Source organism: Acinonyx jubatus, chromosome C2 (genome assembly GCF_027475565.1).
Source record: "Acinonyx jubatus isolate Ajub_Pintada_27869175 chromosome C2, VMU_Ajub_asm_v1.0, whole genome shotgun sequence".
NCBI classification, from domain to species: domain Eukaryota; kingdom Metazoa; phylum Chordata; class Mammalia; order Carnivora; family Felidae; genus Acinonyx; species Acinonyx jubatus.
The window spans coordinates 144,235,941-144,256,954 of record NC_069384.1 but is presented as its reverse complement, the minus strand read 5'-3'; the positions used below and the strand labels follow the sequence as shown (position 1 = coordinate 144,256,954).

Here is a 21,014-nt window from a genome sequence, read left to right as displayed (position 1 = left end):
TCAGATTTCAACTAAAGTGAATCTCTTTATAGAAACTTCCTTGAATATCCTTCAAGACATTCCTGGCTAGATGTCCTGGGCAGAGCTCTATGTTAGCATGTATCATATTTTGCTGTAGTCAAATTTATTGGTCTCATCTAACAAGATTGTGTGCATCTGAGAGTAGGTTCAGACTCCCTTTGGTCATCCTTGTATTCCCAGCACCCCTGGTAGGGCCTCCTCTATAAGAGGCTCTCAATTAATACTTTGTTGAGGGATGGATGGATGGATGGATCTTAGATCCTGTCCAAAGTGGCAATGCCTAAACTCTAAGTGAATACTAAAACAACGCAGTAAGTGGGTGGGGATCCCCTACATGTCAGTATGGCACAGGACAGCCTAAAAGACTGAAAACACTCCTGTACTAAAACATATCTGGGGGCACCTGGGTGGCTCAGTGGGTTAAGCATCTGACTTCAGCTCAGGTCATGATCTCGTGGCCTGTGAGTTCGAGCCCTGTGTTGGGCTCTGTGCTGACAGCTCGGAGCCTGGAGGAGCCTGCTTTTGGTTCTGTGTCTCCCCCTCTCTCTGCCCCTCCCCCACTCGTACTCTCTCTCAAAAAAATGAATAAATGTCAAAAAATAAAAATAAGTAAAACATGCCTGTGCTGGAAATGGAGGATGGGCTGGATCTAACATTTTCCCTACAGAAACCAGGACCTTGGGCTTTTAGCAAAACAATCTTGTTTAATGAGTAAAACTTTCAATAAGTTGTCCTTCCAGGCTAAGAACTGAAGAAGCTTTTGAGGCAAATGCCATTTTGAAAATGGATTGCCTGTTCTTATTTGTTTGTTTTCTCCCCTTTCCCAGACCCCCACTTGCAGATTCATCTTCTGTGGCACCTCCTCTAGCCCCCAAATAGAAGATCTTTTTTCAGGAAATTTGTGATGAAGGCTTCCCATCACATTGAGGTGAGCACAGACCATCCTTTGGTGTGTCCACTTTTGCCCCTCCAGTGCCACAGCACTAAACCCTTACTGTTCTCGAGGTGAGACCTGAATTTTGATCTGCATAATATTTCTTTCTTCCATTCCCTTATCTTCTTCTACAGACTGTACATTCCTAAGGCCCAAGGCAGAGGCTGAGTCTAGTGTCCTCTGATTCTCTGCTCAGTGCTAAAAATTGTGCCATACACATAGCAGGCATTCGACAGATAGGAGTTGGGTCGAATTCTAGAAGCCGAGGACTGGTAATCAGAGCTGGTTCTCAGTACAGTTTACTCTGATCTAAATATTGTCTTCTATAAAAGGAAGGGGCTGAAGTGGATGACCTCCCTGTCGCCCTCCGGATTATCTTGTAATCCAACCTAGTCAAATAATATGATGCCCTCTTACTTCCATGTCTTGAGGTATGCATATTCTAATACAATATAATGGGATAGGATTTGTATATGATATAAAGTATTCCTTAGATAACGTATCAGTCCACACACTCTCCATTTCCAACTGTTTTGGCTGCCATAGCTGGCATTGTTGGCTCCCTGGCTCTATACCTTAACCAAGCCAAGAGCACCAGCCCCCAGCTGCCACAGGTGTTGAGTCCTAAGAGGCCACAACTTCACCCTCCTCTGGAGGATTGCCCTTTGCTGATGAGAGCTGCCTGGCCTAGAGTTTTCCAGAAAGCCTCACCCTGAGAGACAGCCGGCAGCCAATGATAAATTAACGTGGGAGTATTAATAGTCTAACCCTCTTGCCTCTGCAGGGAGATAACCATGGTACAGTTCATACTCTAGAGTTCCCCATGAGATGAGGCTGAGGCTAGACCTCTCCTGAAACTTCAGGCTTACAGAGGTTCTCCCCTTCCCTTCCTCCCTTCTCCTGAGACCTCATCCTCAGTAAACCACTGCACAAAACTCTTTGTTTTAGATTAGTTCTAGGAAAGCCAGCCTAAGACAGCAGTCAAAGAACTGTTTTCTCTTCAGGTCAATCTCTCAGCTAAACTGCACCACCGGACCCTGGTTGCAAAGCCACCCTGAGGAAGCCTGCACAGGGCTTCTTCTTTAGAAAGTGAATGTACTAACCCATCAACAATTCCCACAGCACAGTGCTCAGAAAGGGGCGGGGGATGACTGCAGTCAGGGAAGGAAAATGGCGGGATCAGAATCAATCCCAGGTGTTGAGCTCATGGCTAAGATTCCTAGAGAACAAAGAAAAAAAATCTCCAGAGTTGAGGTCGTTATAACCCAGGGCCAATTTATTTAATTTCCAGTTCTAATCTTCAAAGTTCCACAAACCACAGTGTCTAATTTTGTAAGTTCTGTGGGGACTAACGCAGGTTTCCATGGGGAATGGGGGCGAGCTGACGATGGCAGAGGGCATTAGGCACGGGCTTGTTTTCTGCTTAAAGAAAAAGTAATGAATGCCCCTTTGGAAAAGAAGACAAAGGCGACAGTCCTTTCCCAGAGTGAAGAGAATTTTAACTGGATTACTTCCTACTTTTCCTAAAGCCTTGGGAAGCTGGGAGATTTGTCAGATTCCCTGGTATCCCTGAGGGGTAGGAGTCTGTGACTTGTGGGAGGTAACGTAGGCAGGTGAGGTCAAGGGCAGTCTGAAGGTGGCTGGCAAAGGAATGGATTCTCTGAGCTGAACTGGGAGAGTGTGGATCTATGAATCTCCTTTTCAGTTTAAATTAGACAAGTCTGGGGGCGCCTGGGTGGCTCAGTCGGTTGAGCGTCCGACTTCAGCTCAGGTCATGATCTCACAGTCCGTGAATTTGAGCCCGCGTCGGACTCTGTGCTGACAGCTCAGAGCCTGGAGCCTGTTTCAGATTCTGTGTCTCTGTCTCTGTCTCTCTCTCTCCGTCTCTCCCCCACTCATGCTCTGTCTCTGTCTCAAAAATAAATAAAAACATTTTAGATAAATAAATAAATAAATAAATAAATAAGACAAGTCTGGGGCACCTGGGTGGCTTAGTTAAGCGTCTGACTTAGCTCTGGTCATGATCTCACAGTTTGTGAGTTCGAGCCCCACACTAGGCTCGCTGCTGTCAGCGCAGAGCCGGCTTCGTGTCCTCTGTCCCCCTCTCTCTCTGCCCCTCCCCCACTTGCACGTTCTCTCTCAAAGATAAACACTAAAAAAAAAAAAATTAGACAAGTCTGGGTGACCATGCTGTGACCCACACTGGCACACCCCCATCCCTTAATAACGAGGTAGTCTTTCCAGTGAGGAAACGGGATGGAGACTTCAAGTATATGCATGTTAAAAAAAAAAAAACTAAAGTGTATGCATATTTTCAGCTGACTTTTTTCCAACTCCCGGTGAATGTCATATTTACATAACATATATTTTTCAAAACAGCTAAGCGGGCTTTTTGTCTTGAGGATTTTTGCAATTCCTCTTTCTTTGCTTTTCGCCCTCAGTTTAAACGTACGCACTCCCACCCAGTTTTTTAAATCATACCCTATAACATGTAAAGATGACCTGTGCTTGGCAGCATATGTCCCTCTGCCTGTCAGTCACCGGCTTGAATCTCTGATCGTGGAGACCACTGTCTGCCAACATTCTTTTCCTTTTTTTCCCTTCTGTGGCTGTGAAGGCAATGCCTTCTCAGGTCTCTAATCAGGTTGTGGAGGATGACTGCGGACAGACATCGTAAGAGAGGCTGTTTCTTTCTTCCTGGAGGCCAGGTGCTAACTGCTCCTCGGGTCTGCTCAGAGGCCCTCAGGATACCGTGCATATTTTCTTTGCTTCAGCAGGAGGAGGCGGCCACAGAGACCGAGGTGGAGGCCTAAGCCCTGGGGCAGGTGGTTGAGGGCAGGAAGCCTCTATCAGCCAGTTGGGCACCGATGGTCCTTCCTGGGATGAAACCTCGAGCACTGAAACCCAAACGGTCCGGGGACTCGAGCAGACGTGGTGACTGGCCAAACCAGAGGTTGGTTTTCAGCTCCAACTTTCTCCCATGGTTTCAGGCAACTAGGGGCTGAGATGCTTCATCCACTCTGGCAAAATTGCTCCGTCCAGGTTACATGTCTTTTATCCCTGTCTATTTATCTTTTGTCCTTATCTGTTTTTCGTGTTGGTGCCTAAAATGCTTTTATTTTAGAAAATGCATGTGTTTAAAACCCCAAAATTACTAAGTAGATAGATATAGGCAAAAGCGAATCTTTGTCCCACTCCTCATCCTTAGTCTCACAAAAGTGGCTTAGGTGCAATGCTGGGATTAAAAGTGATTAAGGGCATCTGGGTGGCTCCGTCGGTTAAGCATGTGACTCTCGATCTCGGCTCAGGTCATGACCTCACGGTGGGTGAGTTCAGGCCCTGAGTCTGGCTCCATGCTGACAGCACAGAACCTGCTTGGGATTCTCTCTCTCCCTCTCTGCGCCTCCCTGCTCACGCAAATGCTCTCTCTCTCAAAAACAAACTTCCCAAAAAAGTGATTTAAATTTGCCCCTTACTGTTTATGATGAGTGCGTCTCAATCTATCTCTTTTTGATAAAAGACTAGATAGATGTTTTGCAGCCCCCCCCAATTCACTGGGGACTGAAGCTTGGGTAAAACACTGTAGAAAATTACAGGAAGAAGGAATGCCATTTGGGTGTCCCGGGCAACCCCAGACTGCTATCAGAGTCACCGCACCCCCACTCTGTCCTCATCATGTAGCAAATCTGAAACAACCCGTCCGGGGGCCAGCACCCTCTGCAGCCCATGCTCTCAGCAGGACTGTTGTACGTGTTTTGCAAGGAATGGGAGTTGCGTCTTGACAGAGGAACTGAATGCAAGTTATCAAACATACTTTCAACATTTCAAATGAGTCAGAGAATGCTGAAGAAGAGTCTTGAGAGATGTGATCCAACAGTTCATTTTCCAGTTGCGAAAACCGAGGCCAGAGAGCACGCTGGATTCCGGGAAGAACCCTCAGAATCGCGGGCTGTATTACTGTTCCTCTGATGAACTGGCTTTGCCTTTTTAGGAAGCCTGCATGCTTTCTCCTCTCTGCTAAGTGTTTCGGTGAGTTCTTTCTCCCGCCTGGCCAGAACAAGCCCAGCTGGGGCAGCCCCAGGTGGGAACATGCCTGTCACAAATGTGACAAACGTGTCCCTCCCTGCCTTGGCCGGCCCCTCCGCACCGCATGGCTCCGAGAAGGGGAACCTTATGGAAATCTGTCGGACCGTTACGGTGTGTAATTGCTCAACGAGTTACACACAAAAAACAGAAGAGCCAACGAGAAAACCCCTCACTGATGGCAACAAGCAGCCTTCTCCCTGCTTGTATTGACCAGCATGAAACCCAAACGCTGGTCCATTCTGGGTTTTGGCGAAACAGGTGGGCTGGTGGCAGTAGAGGTGGGGGAAGAGGACCCCATCACAACCTGTGCCGCGAGCACCAGATCAGGGCAGTGTTGGCCGCGGCGTTAATGCGTGATTTTCTGGAGGTGCCGTCTGTGCATCTGAACAAACGATGCCACGGCTCAGGCCTCCCTTCTGCGAGGAACTGTCATCACGCCAGTCAAGGGGGGAGTGGGCTCCCCGCACCGTTACTCCATATACTCCCAAAAGGCCGCCAGCCACGCGGCTGTCCATGCCCGCTGGCCCAACACAGGTGGAACGCGCTGGGCAGGTTGTGTTCGTCCTTCCGACTCGTCCTGGGAGCGACCTTGAACCCACGATGGATGGGGTTTGGGAGGAAAACGGCCAGCTTGCCCGTGGGTCGGATGGCGTGCTCCCAGGGCGTGTGTGTGTCTGCTCCCGGCGTCCCCAGCAGGACTGTTCCAGCTGCCCGCAGCGATGGCCTGCTTGATGACCTGCCATTTCCCGGCTTCCTCCCCTTTCCTGACTCGGTCCTGCCTTCGCTTACTGGCATTTCCTGGGATCTCTTCCCAAATAAACCACTCAGGCTCAATTCTTGTTCCAGGCTCTGAGGCAACCAACCCCAGGCAGACGTCCGCACGACAGAACTATTCACTCGGACCCAGTCTCTGTCCCACCCTCAGGCTTCTTCCCACGCCGGGCGCACCAGGGCCCGACAGGACACCTCGGGATCTGCCCGGCTGCCTCAAACAACATCTTGTCTGCGCAACTTCTTTATCGCGTACGGCTTGCTCTCCTTTCCGGCTCCCCTCTCCCAGGCTTTCCCCAGAGTCTTTCCACTGATGGAAGCCATCCCTCCCAGACCCTGGCAGCTTCCTTTCATGTCTCTCAGGAGGCTCTTAAGAGAAACACCACCCTTGCCTCTCCCCCCCCCGCCCCCCCAGATTTTGCGCACGCAGAGGGCAAGTCTCTGGGACACGATGCTCTTCCTCTGCAAGTCGGCATCTGGAACACAGCTGTTGTTCTGATGCAGTTCCAACTTCACAGAGCAGGCTGACAGTGGTCCTCGAGGCAGCACCCCTGAGTTTTGTATCTGCTTCTAAATGATGCTCCCCTGAAACCCAGGAAAACTTCGAGCACCTCTTATCCTCTCTTCAGCCCTCCTCCCCCACCCCTCTTCGTCGTTGTTGTTGTTTTTCTCTTTTGCCTTTCTTTTTGACTCATGTGACTTTCTGTCTTCCAGGCCTGTGGCAGGCAGACAGGATGCTTAAGAGCTACGTCTCTCCCCTTGTTAAACGCCCGCTCCGCGGGCTGCCGTGTGTCAGTTTCTATTCAAAGACCTCAGTGGCCAGGGATTTATTTGGAAGTCGGTTTTCTGGTGGGTCCGTTTTGGCTGGGGGTGATGTGCATATTGGGTCTGCTGTGCTCGCCAGAGGGGGGCCCCGAAAGGGTCCCCGCCGTCCTCTGCCTCCCACGCACCGCAAACGCTTGCATGAACACCAAATAAACCAAAAGCCGGACAGAGATTTCTTTGTAAAGCAGGGCCCGTCTCCTGGTCTGTCCTTGCCGAAGGACGATTTCACGACTTTCCTCCTTTCTAAGACAGTCACAGACCAATCACCTCCTGCGATCAGCTCCTTCTTCAAACAACTCTGAAAGACCTGTTTTCCTGACTTCCGTGTTCTTTCAGGTGATCCGAGTGTCCGAGATGATGCGCTCTGTCATGATCTGTCCCTGACTCTCTATTTTGCTTTCTAAATTCATATCTGCCTACTCCCACCCCGGTGCTGTAATCACATATCTGTTTGTTCATTACCCCTCTTTCGACAATATTAGTTCTTCACAGACTCCTTGTCTCTGGAGGACAGAGACAGCATTTTTTCTGTTGTTTTTTTTTTTTTTTTGCCCCCCACTGCTGTGTCCTTAGCATTTGAATAATGCCTGCCCTACAACTGGTACTCAATAAATATTTGTTAAGAGAAGGAATGAACGAATAAACGGATCTTCAGAGAAATAAGGATAAAGAAGTTATCTCAGACTTTAAGGCACTGAGTCTGTAACATGCTCAGAAATTAAGAGCTTTAGGAATCTGTTAATAGAGATGCACCCAGAGGAGACGAGAAAGTCCATCCCTGGAGACTTTCACGAGTGAGGCCATCACCGAACGTTCCTCAAGTGTGACAGTCCTGCTGGCTACTTCCAGAAAGACACTGAATTAGAGGCCAGATGCACAAGGTAGCACTGGCTGCCCAATCCATGATGTCCTTTCTTTACGATGTCCTCCACTGGTCAGGCCAGCACTGTCGTGGCCACACGGCTTTCCCACTTCCCGAAGCCTCAGTTTTCCCATCTGTAAAATGCAGCATTTAATACCAGTGCCTGAGAGTGCTCGGTAGGCTGGACGAGCTGACCCATGAAGCAGGTGCCCAGGGAATGGTGGCTACTACTTCTTCGTGGCTTTCTTCATGACCAGAGCTGCTTCCACCAGGACGCCTTTCCACTTGGACCACCCTCTTCAATGACTGCAGCCCACCTCTCGAGCTCCTCCGTGTGAAGGGGGCTGTACCAGTTGGCTTCGGAAGAGTGCTGTGATCAACTGTTGCCATTCTGTCATCTGATAAGAAAGACTTGACTGGTCCAGTGGGGTGGTAGTGCTTTTTCTCTGTTCCCCTCGAGCCGCCTCGCAGAGAGAGGCTGATAAAGAAGCAACTCAAGAGGACGGTCCTAAGTCTTACGCATCCTTCCAGAGCCCTCCCTGCCCGACCCTACTGTCTCGCTCCCCTCAGCTGACATGGGCTTTTGGGGCCCCGTGTCCTTGCCTTACCTTCGTGCGGCACTGGTCACAACTGACCTGCACTTGCATGTTTAGAAGTCTACTTCGGTCCCAGTCAATAGCACGGGACAAAGCCTAGGGTTGACACCTAAAAGGCATTCATAGAAGACGTGCCGTGTGGAATGACAGTGCTATGGGGAGATGAGGCTAGAAAGGCGAGCGAGGGCCAGGCTTAACGTGAAGAGTCTGGGCTCAACCGTAAGAACAGAATGGCGTCCCTTAACGGCAGGACAGCTGGGGTTTCACATTCCCTACAAGACTGTCCCCTAATGGTTAGCATCCTCCCGCATGCAGTTAGATGCCTGCTACTCAGAATAAAACTGGATGGAATGGAATATTAGTTGACCTATGTGGCAAAATACAATCTCAATCTCTAATTCGCCATACCAAGTTAAGCTTCAGATTCCACATTTCCTTTTTTGAAATCAGATGGTCAATAAAAGATAGTAATTACACACATTGCATTTCCAGTGAGAGAAAAGAAGGTTTAAGCTTAAGGAAAGCTTTTTCTACATCCCACCCTCTTTCTCAGACCTTCAAAATTAAAGCCTAACATCAACTGGGGGGAATTATAATTGATTTTATTTCTAAGGCAAGAAATTGATGAATCTGTAAATTTGTTTTAAAGAAAAAAAAAAAAAAGTCTGTCTCATCAGTCAAGCTTCCTGAGGGCAAGACCTGTCCTTCTACCTGTGTCTCTACAACAGCTGGGAGGGAATGTGTCTATCTGCCGACTCTATGTTCTTTCCATGGGACTCCTGAAATACAGAAGAAAAGTCTCTGAGAAGCACCTGGGTGGCTCAGTCAGTTGAGCATCCAACTTTGGCTCAGGTCATCATGATCTCATGGTTTGTGAGTTCAAGCCCCGCATCGGGCTCTGTGCTGACATCACAGATCCCGCTTGAAATTCTCTCTCCCTCTCTCTGTGCCCCTCCCGTGCTCAAGCCCTCATGTTCTCTCTTTCTCTCTCTCAAAATAAGAAAACTTAAAAAATATTAAAAAAAAAGGAAAAGTCTCTGAGATTAAGATGAAGCGAAGAATCTGTCTTTAATGTTTTTAAGATACATTCCACCCCCTTCGAAAAAAACAAAAAACAAAAAAACCTCTAAACCAAAAAAAACCAAAAATATCCACAATGCTTTCCAAAAGAAGGTAAAGAAAAGGGCTTAATACGTGAATTCACACACTAAATCAAGTGAAGGGCTTTCAGCTGGATCCAAGTGAGGAGAGATAAATAACTTGAGTTTCTGCAGCCTGAGCGGAGATGAGAGACGCAGGACTGTGGGCTTAAGATCAAACAAAATGAGAACCGGGATGGCCTCTTTCCGGTTCCCCAAAACCCATCCGTTCTTATCCTAAAGGTTATGAAAGGTTTTCTGAGACTAGCTGAGCAAATGAGATCCTGTTCCTTCCTTGGGAAAACTTGTTTATACTGTATCCATTTTTAGACCTCGTAAAAGTTGGTGAACTCAGTTCTTCCCCATTAGCCCGAATTCTTCCACACTCAGCAAATATCAACAGGAAAGGGCTTCAGTCATTGATAACAATGAAAGCAGAGAGTTCACATAGGGCCTTAATAAGCTGGCTGCGCTGACAGAGGGAAAGACAGAGACACAATCTCCAGCTCATGTTTATAGAATAACGGGTTTGAAAGGATAGAAAAGATACCGAAATCTAGGTAAATTTATTCTGACGGTGACAACAGCACCATCTCTTATACAACTCATACTGGTCGAAGGATTCGTTTTGGAACTGTCAAAGCTTTCAAGCAGAAAATTATTCTCAGTGGCTGAAACTTGGTTAAACAAATTTCACTGTGCAAGGAAAAACCAAGTTAGTTAGTTTTGGATGTGACACGGGGGGAAGGCAGGCAGGCAAGCAGCAGAAAATAACGGGGCCGGCCAGACAGGAAGTGCCGTCCCCACACAGGGACCCAGGCAAATAGGTGATGGGTTTAAAAACCTTCAAATATAAAAACAAACAAAAATCCGATATTTTTCCTAACAACATGATCTATTTGACAAACAGGAGGAATTATTATAAATATTACTAGTGTTCATCTCTTGCCAGATATTTAAATATCCGTGGAGAGATGTGTCGAGAGAAAAGTAATTATACGGTAAAGAAGGGGATAGAAAGCCTTCTGCTCCAAACATGGTTTTCAGCTGAAAAATCTAGGCTTTTTAGCACAATTCTCAGTCATTCTGGAACGGCTGTGTACTAACCGATCTCCGCTAGCTCTCACTGTGGGGCTAACTCTGTCGTACCCCTGGAATCACGCTTGAAGCGAACAACGTGACATCATTTTGAAGACACGTCTACCCCCACAGTATGAGAGTGGTCCATACATACCTCCCACCGCATTACAGCGAGATGTCATTTCCCAGAGGACCAGAGCCATGGAGTAGACATCCGTCTGCTTAAAGGACTCAACATTCTCCAAATTCATCCTGGACTCTAGGACTTCTGGAGCCATGTATCTTGCAGTTCCCACCTAAAGCAAAAATAGACATAGAGGCCCATCGTGTAATCCAGCTGCATTTTTATTCTAAAAATATAACTGATGTTTGTTCTCTACACATGCAGATGATCTTTGAAAAGCACACTGCTCTTTTAAATAATGAGACTGGTACAGAAAGGGACAGCCTCTGAAATTGTTTTTAAAAATAGTTTTTCTCTCCCTGAACACACTTTTAAAAATATAAACAAAGCACGCCAAAATAAGGAAATGTCAAACCCCAGGGCTGCTTTCTCTCACTTCGTGATATATGTCATTGTATTATACAATAACATCCTCACAGATAACTGGGGAGACGACATCTGTGATATGTTAGAACTTTATTTTTGCTTTTGCAAATAACTATTTTCTCATTCCTGAAACACCAAGATTTATGGTGAAAGTAAGAATAATTGCCATTAGTTTCTGTCACTTAAGGACGGCCTCAATATCTTTTGTTTACTCCGTGGTACATTCTAGTGTGCCAAGAATGTAGTGTACCTTCATAAAATCTCTACTAAACTAAGCTGCGTGAAAGTATTTCTATAGTAGAAGGCCAAATCTAGATCACTGTAGAATTGTGATGAGCATGCTATGCAGTTTTCTTTGGACAATGGCTGATAATGCAAAAACAGTGGTAGACACAGGAAAAAAGGAGAAAGATATTTCTAGGGAAGCAATCACTTAAATGTCTGATTTTGCAGTATCTATAGCTTAATTAAATAACAATGAAGTCCTTACCTTTTCAAGAATCTAGGGCAGGTCATGTGAATTGATATTACTATCCCAAGGAATGTTTCTTAATTGTATGTATCAGAGGGAATTCTTCTTTTCAATAGGTCATTGCATGACTCACTACCCTGCCATATTAATCTGTCCATGTTGCATTCCATATGTTTACCTCAACAATGCCTGTGCAGCTATGGACCCAAGAGGCCAGACCAAGGAGTAACTGAATGCTTCAGAAGCACATACCCCCACTTTCTTAGAGGAAACAACGGTGCCTTCCAGACTCTACTATAATCCACATCAAGCTTCCAGTGTGTGAAAACATGGAGCGCCGTCATTCGCGAAGGATGGCTTGGTAATTTCTAGTGACTTTCCAATACCTCCTCACCCAAAAAGGTTTCTATTTTCATCTATGAGATGCTTCAAAAAAACTGTAGAATTGTATATTCACTCAGTCTGTCAACTCACTCAATAAGTATCTATTGGTCACTTTCACCGTTCAAGGCTTTGTGCTAGATATGACCAAATGGATGTGCATTTGGGCTTCAAGGAGGTTGCCTTCTAGAATGGTAAAAAGAAAACAATGTGGCCACCAACAGTACCGAGTAGGAAGTGCTCAGTAGAAGAGTAAGAGAGGGGAAAAAATAGAGGCAAAGCACTAATGGCGTTAGAAGCAATGAAATGTACTCTGCAAACGGGAGAAAAATGAAGACCGACTCAAGGAGAAGAATGTCTGTCTTGAATTGGGAGAAGTCTGCAGAAACAGGAGGAGAAATGCTGTCCATTAGTAACGACACCCTGGCAGAAGACAGCGGGGCATTCCCAGGGCCAACTCCCGACCTCGGCTACATTCCCTTGACAGGTGTGCAGAGCACAGGGCCGTTGGAGACAAAAGACACGGGAGATGGATGGAGAGGTAGGGCGGGGCCCCCTACAAGTAAGGGGATCCAGGTCTAACTTACCTGCCCGCTGTTGGCCAGGTCATCCACAGACAGGGTCGGGTCCAGACGCAGGGAAAGCCCAAAGTCACACAGGCAGCAGGTCAGATCATTCTTGACGAGGATATTGGAGCTCTTGAGGTCCCTGTGCACGATGGGCATCTTGGGCCTCCCGCACAGGGTGTGGTCGCTGTGCAGGTGGGCAATGCCCCGGGCGAGGGAGCTGCCCAGCGTGCGCAGGTCCTCCCAGCTGATGACGTGCCGCGTCAGGTACTCCTGCAGGTTGCCCTTGGCGTGGAAGGCCGTGATCAGCCAGTACTGCTTCCCCAGCTCCGTCTTGCGCTCCTCGGCTGTCAGGAACTGCAGTATGTTCTCGTGCTTCAGGTTGACGTCTGAGAAAATGTCCTTCTCCGTCTTCCAGGAGGCGTACTCCTCGTAAGGGAAGATCTTGACGGCCACGGTCTCGAACTGTTCAGAAGTGTTCTGCTTCAGCTTGGCCTTGTAGACCTCGGCGAAGCGGCCCTTCCCCACCAGGGTGTCCAGCTCAATGGGCAGCAGCTCTGTGTTGTGGTTGATGTTGTTGGCGCAGGTAGAGCTGATATCAGAGCGGTCGTCTTCCAGAATGATGGCAAGGTGCTCGCTGAACTCCATGAGCTTTCGTGGCTTGCTGGTATCCCAGGATGGGCTCAGCTTCTGCTGCCGGTGAACACGGTAGCAGTAGAAGATGATGATGACGGCTATGGCGATCCCCAGGGGGGGCAGGAGGCTGACGCCTGTCACTTGGAATATGACTAACAACAGGTCAGGGTTGTTGGTGGCGTATTCTGATGTGGAAACAAAACAAGGGAGAGAAGAAGTTGGGTTCAGTGGGTATACACGGTCAGGGAGCGGGTCCACGCCTCAGGCGTCTACAGGGTTTGACACCTGCATTATTTTTGTGGTTAATATATCGTGACTTTTTGTTCCAGGGATGGGTGCGCCTGCGCAGTCTTCCCCGCCTCTGGCCACCTATTCAATGTCTCCCATTCATCCCTCAAACTTCAGCTTCGATGTCACTCTCTAAAGGAAATCTAGGAAAATGTGGGAAAACATTTTGTTTTATATATTCTCATGACGCTCTACATTTTTCCTATGCGACAACTTAGCACAATTTGAATTAAATAGCTATGACTTTGGTTACTGGCTTCACATCTGCCTTTCTCTACTTCCCCCACCCTCAGCGGACTGAGAACTCCATGCCGGCAGGGGCCGTGTCTTTCTCCGGCACTACTGTAAACAGTGCCTAGCACACGTCAGGTCCTCGGCAAGTGCTCACTAAATGGACAAAGCATTTACTGAGGGGTTAACTAAGCCCAAGGCTGAGCAGGAGGCTTCGGTAATATAGAAAGAATGACCTTTGTTCTTTTCTAAACAAAGAATGTCTTTGTTCTTTTCTAAGCTCTAGCTTGTCCTGTTCTGACCGACACCCAGGCCACCCTTAAACATAGGTGGTGGGGAGAGGAATCGATGCAAAGGGTCTTTTTGGAAGGCAGGTACCTTATACCCACCCAACATCCCTCTTTTGAACGTGCATGTGACGTGCAGTTTCCTAGAATAGGAATTCTTACTAGCAACAGTGGAAATAGTCTTTTAAAAAAAAAAAATTAATGTTTATTTTGAGAGAGAAAGAGAGAGCAGGGAAAGGGCAGAGAGGGAGGGAGAGAGAAGACCCCAAGCAGACTGCTGCTGTCATTGCAGAGCCCGATGCGGGGCTCAAACTCACGGACTGTGAGATCACGACCTGAGCCAAAATCGAGAGTTGGACCCAGGCGCCCCACAACAGTGGAAATATTACTACAAAGCTGAGAAGAGTAAAAAGAAAGGCAGCCATTTTTCTAGCTTGGACCACTGAAGCATGCCTGGGGATTGATGGAGGGGAGTCCTTAGCACCAGCTATCTGACCACATACAATGTCTTGTATGTCAAACTCTGGGTCATGTGCTAGCCTGGCCTGGCTCTGGGAAGAAGAGCAAAGATGGAAACAGTGGCAGAAGACAGAGAAAGGCAGTCATGGTTCAGCGAGACCTTTGTGTCAGCTTGTCTCCACTGGACGAGAATGCCAGAATTTTACTGGTTTTATACGTCGTTCATTTCCCCTCACAGGTACCTGTGAAGAAGCAGTCCTCATGATCAGAGACTAGATTCACTCACTGAACACAGCACTGTTGGATGCCACTGTGGGCATGGCATTGCCCTCAAAGAGGTTATAACCCAGGAGAAGATTAGGGCACGTGTACAAGTGCATAGAGATAATGCAGCAAGCAGGGATGGGGCTAAATGTGTGCTACAGTCTATGTGTTGGCAGAATATAGAAAACCTTGGAGAAACAGGGAACCGCGGTGGCAAGGACTACCTCTGAACTGGTCAACGAACAGTGGGAAAAAGTGAGTGGTGACCAGAAGAAATGTTCTGTTAAAAAGTAAGAATATGTGATTTGAGGAAGAGTAGTTTTCCCAAACCAATAGCTCCACACAAGGAAACAGAAAGAAAAAAGGTTGGGTAGGTGACACGGAACCGGAGAGCACGTCAGAGAGAGTACATATCGTTGTTCAAATGGCAGTTTTCACCTACTATAGGCGTTTGATGAGACTACAGTGATGGGAATACAGTCCAGGTACGAGGGAGAGAACCATTACCTTTCAAAGAGAATCCGTCACCTAAATCATGTCTGGTATCATCAGTCAACAAAGCTCAGTGAGAAAGGAAGCTTGTAGCAAGCCAGTTTGGAGTGGCTAGGTTTCACACGATGTACCGCTGAGTCTTGAGGTCAGTTCTGAGTGGGAACACCAACTTCAACTGCCTGTATGTTCTAGATGAAAACTTTAGATCTTAAGGAGATGCCACAAAACGCTGGAAGAGCAACCCCCACGCATCTGAATTTCAGCAACCAAGAGGGGAAAAAAAAAGTCACTCTTTTGGGGACAGGTCTCTTGGTGCATTTAAAACAAAATTTTTTTTTAACATTTATTTATTTTTGAGACGATGCGACAGAGTGCAAGCAGCGGAGGGGCAGACAGAGGGAGACAGAGAATCCGAAGCGGGCTCCAGGCTCTGAGCTATCAGTCCAGAGTCCGACGCGGGGCTCGAACTCATGAACTGTGGGATCATGACCTGAGCTGAAGTTGGACGCTTAGCCGAGCGAGCTGCGCAGGCGCCCCTAGTGCATTTTTAAAAAAAGAATAGGAAAAGGGAAACAATATGGCAATTGACTCTTGCAAACCCAAACTCTTGCTCACACTGGAAGGCATGAATAGGACAAAGGACAGGTGAGACACCGTAAGTGACAATGGCACAAGGCAGTGGCAGAGAGGGCTGGAACTGCAAATGAAGAGAGTTCCTGTGGAGTAATTACAGACTGTCCCCATCTTTCAACAAAGTATGAGCCTGGAGAGCAAGGTTAAGGAGGGGGGCAGATGAAGGAATAGAGCGGAAAACAACATTCCGTCCTGGTAACTCTGCCTCTCTTATCTGAAGTATCCCACGAATGTGTCTGCCTCAAGCACCCACTTGTCTGTAACGACACGATGCCTTATGATCATAGATCGCTTTGATCCCTGCATCGCTGGTTTCCCCCAAGAGAAAGTAAGCTCTTTATGGGTAAATCTGTGTATCGATCATCGTCCTTATACCCAGTGCCAGGCTGAGGAAGGGGCACTTACACTACTCAGCAAGTGTTCGCTATAGAAGCTGGATGGATGACGACTTCACAGGACAACAGCCCTCACACGTTTTCCGTTCTGCAGCAGGGGCTGGCAAACCACAGCCCAAGGCTTATTTTTGTACAGCCCTGTGGGCTACAAACATTTGTTGCTTTATTTGTTTGTGAAAGAGTTGCTTAGAAAAAGAAAGAGACTAACAAGTACATGCAGCGGAGATGATATCTGGCCCAGAAAGCCTAAAATACTTCCTACCTCGCTCTATATAGAGCTCTAAGTTTGCAGGCCATCTTGTGTGGGTGTTTTGTTTTTTTTTTTTTTAACAACCTGTAACACATTGGCAGAATTTGGGGAGAGTTCACTTTGGTCTAAGGTGAATATATTCTGTTTCACATATGGGGCAGCAATACAATTATAAAATATATAAATATAAATTAATATATAAATTATAAAATATATGATTATATATAAATATATTAAAATATAAAATATAAATATAAAATTTTTAGAATATTTTAGAAAATATTTTAAAATATTTTATTTTATTGAATATTTTAGAAAATATTTTAAAATATTTTATTTTATTAAATATTTTATTAAAATATTTTAAAATATTTTAGAAAATGTAAAATATTACAAAAACAATTTTTTTAAATGTTTATTGTAGGGGAGAGATAGAGAGCAAGTGGGCACGAGCAGGGGAGGAGCAGAGAGAGAGGGAGACACAGAATCCGAAGCAGGTTCCAGGCTCTGAACTGTCAGCACACAGCCCAATGCAGGGCTCATGAACAGAGAGATCATGACCTGAGCTGAAGTCGGCGCTTAACTGACTGAGCCACCCAGGTGCCCCTAAGATACTTTTTATAAAATATAAAAATATCAATACTGCATATTTACTTGGCTGTGTCTTCAATTCATCAAAGTGTGCAAAACATTCAAATGAACTGTTTATCTATTGCTGATGATTTTTTAGAATTCCTGGCCATAGATGAAAAGGATCTTCCTTGCTAATTTCTATTCTTTTCCAGGCTAAGGGAAACACAAAAACAGAAATCCCCTGAAATTTATGTGTGAAGAAGATTCTAGAAATCCCCAACCGCGCCCCCCCCCCGCCCCCCAGTTCAGTGTCAGAAACCAAAAGTTTTACTTTCCCCTCAAATTTCCTGTGATTTCTTTTTGAAAACCTACATGTAAAAATTTGATGGGGCGGGAATTACTGAATAACATCTGTCAATCTTGAAACTTCAAAGAGGTGGTGGAAAACCCTAACAATAGCAAACAGGGTTAAAAGGGAGCTCTGGGATGTGGTTTTATCTAAATAGGAGCCACCCACACCCTCTCGGTATTAACCCTTGGGCTGCTACAAAAGCAGATTCAGGTATAGGCACAAGCTGGCATTTCCTTTACTCAGAGACTACCAGGAGATGGTATTTCTTTTCACCAACCCTCAATTACACAAGAACTAAGATATTGAATACTTAGTATGAGCGTGGCTATGTGCTAACTTTTATTTATATATATATGTATATATATATAATGTATGTACATAATATATATGTATATATAATAAAAATATATAATATAAAATATATTACATATATAATATATATAATATATATATTATATATAATTTTTTTTTAATGTTTATTTTTTGAGAGACAGAGCGTGAATGGGGGAGGCGGAGAAAGAGAGACACAGAATCTGAAGCAGGCTCCAGGCTCTGAGCTGTCAGCACAGAGCCCAACGCGGGGCTCGAACCCACGAACCATGAGACCATGACCTGAGCCGAAGTCGGACGCTCAACCAACTGAGCTACCCAGGCGCCCCAATTTTATATCATATTTTTTTTAATCTACAGAAAAACCCTAGGAGGTAGATATTACTATTATTATAAGCCCCATTATACAGATAGGGAAGCTAAGGGTTATATGGATTAAATGATTTCCCAAGATCATAAATTGAGGCAGCAGCAAAGCTACTATGTGAAACGAACGGTCTGATTGGAGCCCCGCCATGTTGTCTGTACACTTCACATTGGTGAAAGCCAATGAAGAATGAATTTATAAAACCCCTTAGCTTGATAAACTGGTTGCCTTCAATGGGCACTAGGCGATTTTAGAAACAGCTATTAAGTGATATTGGCAGTTCTTAGATAACACATCCCAAAAGGCATGTTCTAGGTGTGCAGGTGATTCTCTTTGGTTTTTAACTAAGAACCACAGTTGAGTAGTGTCCCCATGAATATGTGTCTTTTCCCTGCCTGGGAAGAAAAGTCTTACATGAGGGAGAACCTAAAATCTCTTTTGTCAGAGTCTACCCCAGGGCCTTTGACAACATAGGACGCTCAAGATGTAACTGCCGAAACCACTGGAATTTCTACATAATAAATTGTTGCCTGGATGTCAGGTAACTAGTGCCCAAGACCTGACAATCACATTACGCTCCCTTGTCACGTACCATCCAGTTAGACACAGGTGTTCTCTACTTCTTAAACGTTCCTGTTAAGTCACTGGCTTTTTACACAAGATCTACACTAGTACCTGTTTATGCTAACTGAAAGAAATCCAGAGAGTATTCTGACTTCTATGAAAGAAGGCAAAAAGAGAAAACGGCATCCAGTGTTTGTTTTGCAGTGAGCTGTTGTAGAGGAGGCACCCCCCCCAACCCCCACCCCAGCAGCGAGACCAGCCCTGCCAAGCCCCTTCCCTGGGAACCACACTCAGCAGCTCAGCATCAGGCCGCCATAGCTTCGAACTCTGTGAACATCTGTGCTTTATCTCAATCTATTTTGTGCATCTGTTAGCAAGATGTGTCCCACAGTATCAGAAAAGCCTAAAAAGTGATTATTTGGGGGAATGTGGGAATGCTCAAAAATGTTTCCAAATAAATTAATGGTAATTGCTTCTTTGCTTTACGTCATTTTGGCTTACGAAAGGTTTCACTGGAATGCTCTGCTTTTGGGTGGTGGAGGAAACCATATACTTCTGGGAGGGGAGGAGTACATATAAGAGAATTTCTTTAAGATTCATAAAAAATAAGTCTCTACACTCTAATAGAAAAGTTATCAGCCTGGGCTCCATGGATAGAATTCAGTAGATCTGCGAATTTAAATGGGCAGAAATCACATCTTTTTATTTTCTCCAACTATTGGCTAAAGTAACATTTCCTACAAGTAGCTGTAGCTATGACTTTGTTACCAATAGAAACCACAGGTATTTTCATGCCATGTTGCATTTATCACAAGATGTCTTTGTATATCATTTATACTCATCACTTAATATACTTCAGTGTCTTAGATCTGATGCTAGATCTTGTTAAAGCATTATTACAGAAGCACATATTACTGTATCACAAATGTAGTTTTTAAAACATTTGATAATTATATTTCAATATCATTAATTTTCCTTGGAATCCTACATATTATATTTTATGCATTTAAAAACATCCTTTTGAGAAGGGGTCCACTGGGTTCACCGGACTTCCAGGAAGTCTACGGACTTTTGTCCGTGGCACATGCACAAAAAAAGCGAGGAGCCCATGGCAGAGGGAAGTCACTGGAGCGCCAGTATCTGCCAGGATTTCCTAGAGCAGTGATTCTGAGATTGGGCTGTTTCTCCAGGAAGTTACTAAGGGAGGAAGCTGGTGCCAGTGATAGATCCTAACTCTGAATTCCATCAGAGCTGCTGTCTCCCTTGCCCCGCATGAAGGGAGGTCTGCAATGGGTAATGGTGGGAAGCCCTCCACTGAAATCCCAACAATAATAAAGAAAATGATCATAAAATATGCTTTATTGAACTAGGCACTGAGCAATTCACTTTATAAGCACCATTTCACTTTATTTCTCCAACAACCAAGTCAGGTTCCCTGAATAGCCCTGTTTTACAGACGAGGTTATTGAGCCTTGGTTGGTTCTACAACATTCTTTTAGCTTACCTAGAAAACTAAGTAAAAGTTGTCCCTAGTATCAAGTTTCCTGCCAATTTTCTCTGGCACAGCCAAAGCTGGAGTATAGTTATTAACGAGACACGTTTTTTGCTCACCATCATAACGCTCACAGCCAGACACAAAGATAAGGAGACAAGTCACGTTTGTTGAGTGAATGAATGAATGTATCTGATGAATCAACCTGATGAGGAATATTTCTGCAAAGCTGACTGCCTCTTCTCCAGAGGCCAAATTCCATGAGTGAGCCAGACCTGACTCTGCTCACATACAGTCTCCCTGTAATTTGTGCATGGCATGTGGGGACTGTTAGCTTGAGTACCTGGAATGTGGTGTGAAAGAAGGAGCACTAGATTAGAGATCAGGAGACTGAGATTATATTCCTGTATCTGTCATTAATCACCCATGAAATCCGAGGCAAGTCATTTCACCTCACAAGGACTCAGTTTCCTAGGAAAGCTATGGTTCTTGGTTCCCACTTGAGGAAAAAAGAAATGCCTCATCAAGGCTTCCAACAGAAGACATCTTGGCTTCTTGGCAAAATGGCCAATTCTAGGTCTGGGACTGGAAATAATAAGTTTGGAATATTTTGTTATACCACATAACAAGGAGGTGATCAAAGACTACTCAGGTCATGACCAAAGGACCCAGAAGCCATCATGAAGAGACTCTCTGACCAAGACAGGATAATGAAGATTTTTAAAAAGCAACACACTTGGGACTCAATTAAGTACGTTTCAACTTATGATATAAGAATGATTGACAAATAAATTTATCAACTTCTGAGGGCAACAGAACGTCAACTCATTATACTGAAAACTAGAACATGAAGAGAAACATCAAGCATGCATCTTGCCATTTCCATCAGACCACAGCACTGGATAACCAAAGAGTTGAATAAAGCATCTCCTTGTTAAATTATTCTAGCGAATAAGTGCAAATGAGTTGGAAGAAACAGATTATCCTTTTTTTAACCCTTTATAAATTAAATGGATCTAGGCAACAAGCATCCACGCCAACCAATGTAACAAAATCAGAGATGGTCGGACATCATCACCCCTGATGGAGTACCTATAGACTTGCCAAAGAGATCTAAG

At 45.4% G+C, this 21,014-nt stretch overlaps 1 protein-coding gene across 2 annotated transcripts in view; it reads right to left on the bottom strand.

Annotated features, from left to right (window-relative positions):
* TGFBR2 (transforming growth factor beta receptor 2) overlaps nucleotides 1-21,014 on the bottom strand; it is an 89,670-nt gene that overhangs the window by 7,002 nt on the left and 61,654 nt on the right. For both annotated transcript variants that reach the window (XM_053221554.1, XM_027040856.2), the window contains 2 exons: nucleotides 12,305-13,104; nucleotides 10,469-10,610 (listed from right to left, as the gene is read on the bottom strand). In XM_053221554.1, the coding sequence (XP_053077529.1) occupies nucleotides 10,469-10,610; nucleotides 12,305-13,104 (942 nt within the window). The remainder of the gene's footprint in view (nucleotides 1-10,468; nucleotides 10,611-12,304; nucleotides 13,105-21,014) is intronic.